The 7,493-nt window shown below is 53.0% G+C and overlaps 1 protein-coding gene and 1 long non-coding RNA gene across 4 annotated transcripts; both read right to left on the minus strand.

Annotated features, from left to right (window-relative positions):
• Positions 1–257: 257 nt before the first annotated feature.
• LOC311589454 (uncharacterized protein) lies at positions 258–2,920 on the minus strand (the record flags this gene model as incomplete). Of its 3 annotated transcripts, none has more annotated exons than XM_084767896.1 (2): positions 258–2,001; positions 2,446–2,920. In XM_084767896.1, 2 exons carry the CDS (start codon positions 2,918–2,920, stop codon positions 1,604–1,606), a joined length of 873 nt encoding a protein of 290 aa, XP_084624022.1. In that variant the 3' UTR covers positions 258–1,603. The 3 variants fall into 3 exon arrangements, with proteins under 3 accessions (XP_084624022.1, XP_084624021.1, XP_084624023.1); XM_084767895.1 differs by having other exon boundaries at positions 258–1,855; positions 2,264–2,920; XM_084767897.1 differs by having other exon boundaries at positions 2,264–2,920.
• A 209-nt stretch (positions 2,921–3,129) lies between these two features.
• On the minus strand, positions 3,130–7,493 carry LOC311589455. Its single transcript, XR_014776557.1, has 3 exons — positions 6,202–7,493; positions 5,749–6,085; positions 3,130–3,357 (listed from the first exon to the last, which is right to left on the minus strand). It is a non-coding gene; the product is annotated as an uncharacterized lncRNA (long non-coding RNA).

The raw sequence follows: 7,493 nt of genomic DNA on the forward strand, positions 1-7,493 counted from the left end.
AAACAGCATTCCTCTTTCAGAGCTGCACAGAGTCCACCTTCTTGAAGGAACAGAATGTCCAGTCCTCTCCTGTTCTGGAGGACCACCTCAGAGAGTGAGGTTAATGATTTTTTTAGGGCCGATATAGATTCTTCTAATGCCACAAGATCGGTGTGCATGGCCTGCTGGAGCTGTCTGAACTGGTATGTTTCAGCTAGGGCGGTGGCTCCTGTTTCTATTCCTGCAGCTATTTCTCCCACGGTGAGACCACCTAACAACAAGGCTAGGGTGAGGGAGACAGGTTCTCTGGGATGTCTGGTCATTCCTTCATAATGAGAGTATATATAACTAGGGTGATGGTAGGTAACCCTGGGCCAGACTTCGACCAGAACACAGAAGTCACTGGTTTGGTTAAGCACTGTGGCTGACACACAGGGGGTTAGTCCCGAGTTGCAGGCCCATTGAGTCCCAGTAGGCCCGGTGAGCCAATATTTGCCGGGATAGATCGTGAGGGTTTTGTTGCATAGGGCCTGATGGGAGTGGGGCACTTTTCCTAAGCAGAGCCCTTTTCCAGTAACTTCGGGTAGGGTTAACTTGTGTCTGCTGTTCTGAGAGCAGCTTGAGGGGGCCGAGGTGTAATTGGAGTAATTTCCTGTTACCGCAATTCCCTCGTAATAAGGTGGGGCTGAGCTCAGACACAGCCAGCATTCTTGGGTTCTACGAGGGTCAGAAAAGTTTAGGGTTAAAAAGGCCCCTTCTAAGACCTGCAGGAGGCGATCCCCTGTCCCTGGGTAGGGGGTGGACATAGGAGAGGAGTTAGGTACAGGAGAGGAATCAGGTACTGAATATGACCTTGATGGTGTGGGTTGGGGTAGTACCTGTGGTTTTGGCTGGGCCTGACGCGGCTCAGTGAGGACGGGATTCGGGCCTATAGCCAGAGTGGAAGCTGTAGTTAGGGATAATTTGATTATAAAAGTCAATCCAGGGTCTTTTTCCGGGGCATATAATCGCAGTCCCCACTTGTTTCCCTGGAGCCAGTGACGATTTTGTCTTCCTTTGTCTGTAAACTTAATGACCAAAGGGTTGCAATAGCTATTTCAGCAAGGTTGAGGGCAGTTAGGGTCATTGGTGTGATTTTTCTTTACTACAATTAAGTCCCAGCTAGAGGAAGGGTTCCAGGAGGCCTCGCCTGTAGTTTCGCATCCCCATGAAGCACAATAGAAATTAGTAATCCCTCCACATTGACGTCTAAACTGTCGGGATTGACCTTGTCCTGGACATACATAGAACTCAGCAGACCGGAGGTTAGTCCGGGTGTAATGATTTGAACATCCATACAGATCGGATGGTATACGGATGGGGAGGTTGCCTGATGGAGGGCTGTCCTTAGAGCATGAAGTCTCACTGAGTTCAGGGAGATTAGGGCCAGGGAACCAGACAGGTGACTCGCCTGCCATTTTACAGAGGTCTGGGGTCAAATCCGGCCACCAAGTCCATAGGGCGTGAGTTCCAGAAGTGGACCATATGACATCTTCCTGGTTGTTTAGAACTTCCCAGGTTTGGGACTTGGGCACGTGCGGGCCAGCTAAGGCCCCTGGGATCCACAAGACAATATAGAGGAGGATTAAGAACGAGTGAGTCTTATCTTGAGCGGGTTTGGAGTCTGCTGGAGATGCCATCTCTCTTCAGTTGGTTCCCCGGGGGCCGGGTTGTCCGGGCTGGTTTGAGCTGCCTTTACGTGGGAAGCGTGGATCCAGGCGGCGATCCCGTCTACTTTGAGTGCGGTGGGAGTGGTCAGGAGAACCGAGTAGGGTCCTTTCCAACGTGGTTCCAGGGTCTTGGAATTGTGTCGTCTGACCCATACAGAGTCCCCCACCTGGTAGGGGTGAGGAACCAAAGGTTTGTTAAGCTGTTCTCTATATGCTGCTGCTAGAGGTTTCCATACCTCTTTCTGGACCATCTGTAGAGCCTTTAGGTGGGCCCATAGGGAGGGACTGTTGGCATAATCGGCAACTTCAGAATCTAGGAAATTAACAATAGGAGGGGGTGAGCCATACATGATTTCAAAGGGTGTGAGTCCGTGTGGCCCTGGGGTGTTACGGGCACGATATAATGCTAAGGGGAGGAGGGTCACCCAGTCTCTAGTGCCAGTTGCAAGCGTTAATTTAGTTAAAGTCTCCTTGATGGTTCTATTAGCTCGTTCTACCTGACCTGAACTCTGGGGGCGGTAGGCACAATGTAATTTCCAATCGATCCCCAATAGCTGGACCACCAACTGACTTACCTGGGAGATGAAGGCGGGGCCGTTGTCCGACCCTATTACCTGGGGCATTCCGTACCGGGGAAAGATGTCATCCAGGAGCTTCTTCGAGACCACCTTAGCTGTCTCATGCTTGGTGGGGAAGGCTTCAATCCATCCGGAGAAGGTATCTATAAAAACTAGTAGGTACTTATAGCCATACATACCGGGCTTGATCTCAGTGAAGTCGATCTCCCAATGGGTGCCGGGGCGGTGCCCCCTCAGTCTAGCCCCTTGCGCAAGAGGGTTTTTACTAGCGTTGACCTGGGCACAGGCCACGCAGGAGTCTGTTGCCCGTTTGATGGCCTCCTCCTTTCCTAATAGGAATAATCCAGTCTCTTCCCTCTTCAGGAGTGTGCTCATTTTCCGTGCACTCAGATGGGTTAGCTTGTGGAAAAAGTCAATCAAGTAGGCAGTGGCCTTGAGCGGGGCCACGACCTTGCCCTGGTAGGTCCATTGATCAGGGGTAGCACAGGTGGCCCCCATTTTTTGTAGCAGGTGAATGTCTTTTTCCGTGTATTCCCAGCCTCGGCGGGCTTGGGAATCTGACTGGGAGCCTTCGGAGGTTTGGTCGGCGGTGACCAGAAGTTTGCTAGCCCTTTTCCCGGAGAGTGCTGCCAAGCAAGCGGCTTTATCGGCCATCCTGTTTCCCTCTGCCTCCAGGGAAGTTCCTTTCTGGTGCCCGGGGCAGTGTATGATGCTGAGTTCACGGGGCAAGTGTAGGGCTTTTAGCAGGGCCAGTATCTCAGTCTTATTTTTAATTTCTTTGCCCTCCGAGGTCAGTAGGCCCCTCCTCCGGTAAATTTCTCCATGGATATGGGCTGTGGCAAAGGCATACCTGCTGTACCGCTGGCCAGCTGCAGTGCTTTGGTCAGAGCTATCAGCTCGGCACGCTGGGCTGATGTCCCCGGGGGGAGAGGGCTGGACCAAATTACATCCTTGGTGGTTGTTACGGCGGCTCCTGCTCGCCGTTCTCCATTTTCCAGGAAACTGCTGCCGTCCGTAAACCAGGTGCAGTCAGCATTCCGGAGGGGCTGGTCGGTTAGATCAGGGCGGGTCCCGTGAGTCTCAGCCAGTATCTGCAGACAATCATGGTTATCGGGGGGCTCGGGCGAGGGAAGTAGGGAGGCAGGGTTCAGAGTCACAGGGGGTCCGAAAGTGACTTTTTCAGGGTCCAGCAAAAGAGTCTGATAATGGGTCATCCGGGCATTAGACAACCATCTGTCAGGCGGCTGCCTGATTAAGGCTTCCATGGCATGAGGAGCCAGGATGGTGAGAGGCTGTCCCATTGTAAGCGATGGGACGCCGCCATGGCCCGAGCTTTTGCGTGAGCACTCCTTTTGCATACCCAGACCTTTCGTCAACGTACAGTTCAAAGGGTTTGGTCAGGTCTGGAAGTCCCAGGGCTGGGGAGGAAAGTAAGGCTTCTTTGATGGCATCGAATGCCTGCTGCTGGGGTTCTTCCCAGGTAAAGAGAGTACTTTGCTTGGTGAGGGGGTATAAAGGGGCTGCCATCTCTGCGAATCCTGGGATCCAGAGCCGGCAGAAGCCTGCTGTACCCAGGAATTCCCGGAGTTGTCTCTGGGTCTTGGGCACGGGGATCTGGAGGATTGCTTGCTTTCTTGCCTGGGTTAGCCACCTTTTTCCCTCTCTGATCTGGTATCCCAAATAAGTCACCTGGGGCTGACAGATTTGGGCCTTTTCAAATGAGGCCCGATATCCCAAGTGTCCAAGAGTCTTCAAGAGGGCCTCTGTCCCAGCCCGACAATCATCCTCAGTCTGGGCGGCCAATAAAAGGTCATCAACATATTGCAACAAGATTAAGGTTGGGTGTTGGACTCGGAAGTCCGCCAGGTCTCTATGCAAGGCTTCATCGAACAGGGTAGGGCTGTTTTTAAATCCTTGGGGTAGTCTAGTCCAAGTTAGCTGCCCGGACAGTCCCTTTTCTGGGTCCTTCCATTCGAAGGCAAAGATGGGTTGGCTGTCCGGGTGGAGCCTTAGGCTGAAGAAGGCATCCTTTAAATCTAGGACTGTATACCAGATGTGTGATGGGGGCAGGCTGGTCAGGAGGTTATAGGGATTTGGCACAGTTGGGTGGATGTCCTCAACCCGCCTATTAACTTCCCTTAAGTCCTGGACAGGGCGATAGTCATTAGTCCCGGGCTTCTTAACAGGAAGTAAGGGGGTGTTCCAGGGGGATTGGCATGGCACCAGTATCCCTTGGTCCAGCAATCTCTGAATATGGGGCCGTATGCCTTGGTAGGCTTCCTGAGACATGGGATACTGCTTTATAGAAACTGGGGTTGCTGTAGCTTTTAGAGTGACCATCAGGGGGGGCTGGTTAGATGCCAGCCCCATTTCACCAGTTTCAGCCCAGGCCGAGGGAAAATGCTCCAGCCATGTTAAGGGTGGCTGCTTTTCGGATTTAGCCTCGTAGAGCCTATATTCTTCCTCCACATCCAAGGCCAAGACATGGATTGGTTTCCCTTGTGGCCCGGTTACATGGGCCTTCCCATCCTCAAAGTAAATTTGCGCTTTTAACTTAGTCAGAAGGTCTCTGCCCAGAAGAGGATAGGGGCAGTCAGGGACATGTAGGAAAGAATGTAAGACCTTACCGGTCGCAAGCTGGATCTTTCTTTCGGTGGTCCATCGGTATGTCTTTGTGCCGGTTGCACCTTGCACCCAGGCAGTTTTGTTGGTCAAAGGCCCCGGTGTAGATGTAAGGACCGAGTGCTGTGCCCCCGTGTCAACCAAAAAGGTCACTGGTTGCCCCCCCACATTAAGGGTTAACCTGGGCTCAGGGGGAGGCTCCTGGCCCTGACGGCCCTAATCTTCCAAGTTCAAGAGAGTGGTAGAGGTCCGGGGTCTTCTGGTTCCCTTTGGCCGTCTGGGGCAGTCTCGGACCCAATGGCCTTTTTCCTTACAATAGGCGCATTGGTCTTTATCCACCCGTGGCCCCCTCCGCTCTCCAGGTTCCTGTCTACCCTGTGTCTGTCCTGTTACAACGGTGGCCAACAATCTGCTCATTTCCCTGTTCCTTTTTCTGTCCCGAATATTTTCTCTTTCCTCTGCCTCTTTTCTCAGTTTTTCTTCCCTTTCCTCACTCTCTCTCCTGATCCGATCCTCTCTTTCTTCTGGAGTCTCTCTCTTATTATACACTTTCTCAGCTTCCTTCAGCAAATCCTGTACTGTGCTCTCTTTCAATTCTTCTAATCTCTCTAGCTTCCGCCTTATATCTGGGGCTGACTGCCAAACAAACGACATGGCCAGAGTGGTAGCCTGGAGGGGGTCCTCAGGGTCATATGGTGTATAGACCCTATAAGCTTCCTTCAGTCTTTTTAAGAAGGCGGAAGGGGTTTTATCAGATTTTTGTGTAACCATCTTGACCTGTGCCAAATTCGTGGGCCGCCTAGCAGCCTTTTGGAGACCCGCTATAAGCAACTGGCGATAGAGGCGTAGGTGATTCTTACCCTCCTGTGTATTGAAGTCCCATTCAGGGCGTTCTAAGGGAAAAGCGCTATTAATCTCATTGAGCAGCTGGGTTGGGCGCCCGTTCTCTCCTGGGACATTTTTCCGTGCCTCTTGAATGACTCGCTGGTATTCCTCGGTGGTCAGGAGCGTCTGCAGGAGTTGCTGGCAGTCGTCCCAGGTAGGCTGGTGAGTCACTAAAATAGACTCGATCAAGGAAGTAAGTCTAGTGGGATCCTTAGAAAAAGGAGGGTTATTATTTTTCCAGTTGTAGAGGTCTGAGGCAGAGAAAGGCCAATATTGAATTTGTCCTCCATTGCCTGCTCGCAAGGGAAAAGCCTGAGAGGTGGCGTCCGGGGTTTGTTCCCGGCGGTTCCGCAAGCGGCCCGCCACAGGGGAGGAAGCGGCTGCTTGGGATTGGGGAGGTGCCTCCGGAGCAGCAGGAGGTGCAGCACCCGCCGGGGGCTGAGGGCCCTGGTAAGGTGGAGGGAGTGGTTCCTCGGACAGGAGGTCTAGGAGGGTCCTGTCCTCGGGGGGAAGGACCTTGGGAGGGGGTCTGAGGACCGCGGGGTATAGTCCCGTCTGGGGAGTGGGTGTGGGAGTCAAAGGGGGTGGTAAGGCCGGTGGAGCCGACGGAGGTGGCGAGGAAAGGAAAGGCTTAACCCAAGGGGGTGGGTCGCGGACCAGAGTCTCCCAAGTAATGATGTATGGGACTTGGTCAGGGTGGCCATGAGGGCCTGGGTCCATCACCTTTGCCTTAACCTGTAAAATGAGAGTCAGGTTAAAAGAGCCCTCCGGTGGCCAGTTAACATTGAAGGTTGGCCATTCGGAGGCACAGAACGTTTGCCATCGGTCCTTACGGACCTCCACAGATTGGTTGTGTGCGATGGTCCGGACTTCCCTGAAATGTTTAAGGGTTAAGGTCAGCGGGGTGGTAACTGTCTGGCCCATGTCTGCAGAGAAAGGGAGTGTACACAGAGTGACAAGAAAGATTAACAACAAATCAAAAGAGATGGATCGCGCTGCGCGGTGCCGGCACCAAAATGAAAGTAAACCAATTGGAGACTGCGTTGGGGTTCCGGTTTCCCCGTCTCCCAGATGAGGAGCGTATCCGTTGACCAGGGGCGAAGCCCCAACCAAGCCGAGTCGGATCGTCCTCTCAGATGGGTCCTAAGGACCCCGGATACCCCCGTGGGACGTCTCCCAGGGGTGTGGAGGAGAAGTCCGAGTTCGTCAACTCCTTCTAGCCTCCACCAGATACTAATGACCCAATTGAGTCTCAGAGTAGCACAGAGATGGAGGACAACCAGGAGACAAACAAGACACACAATACCCACAATGCCAGCAGCAGAGAACTTACCTCCCGATTTTGGGTCGGTGGTCCCTGGGCGGGGGTCTCTATCCCGGACGAGCCCCCAAATGAAAGACCCTCCTCACGGAGTGTCCTTCGTCAGGGAGACCCTCCCCAAGAACCAGCGAAACCAAAGTCCGGTTGCAAATGCAAGAGGCTTTATTGATTACACGGGTACCCGGGCGACACAGTCTATCGGATGACTGGCGCGCCGAGTGAAGGGGAGGAGACCCTTTTATAGGGTGAGAAGCAGGAAGCGGGGGTTACAGAAGCGAGAAGCATAGTTACAGGGTCTTGATTGGCTAACTTAATGCGGCTAGATTTAGCTCTGGTTAGGGCTTTGGAATCAGGAAATGTTTAGGCTAGCCTATTCACTGACCATACATCCTGTTTTTT

The sequence above is a fragment of the Acomys minous genome, assembly GCF_964271855.1.
Source record: "Acomys minous genome assembly, chromosome: 18".
Taxonomy (NCBI): domain Eukaryota; kingdom Metazoa; phylum Chordata; class Mammalia; order Rodentia; family Muridae; genus Acomys; species Acomys minous.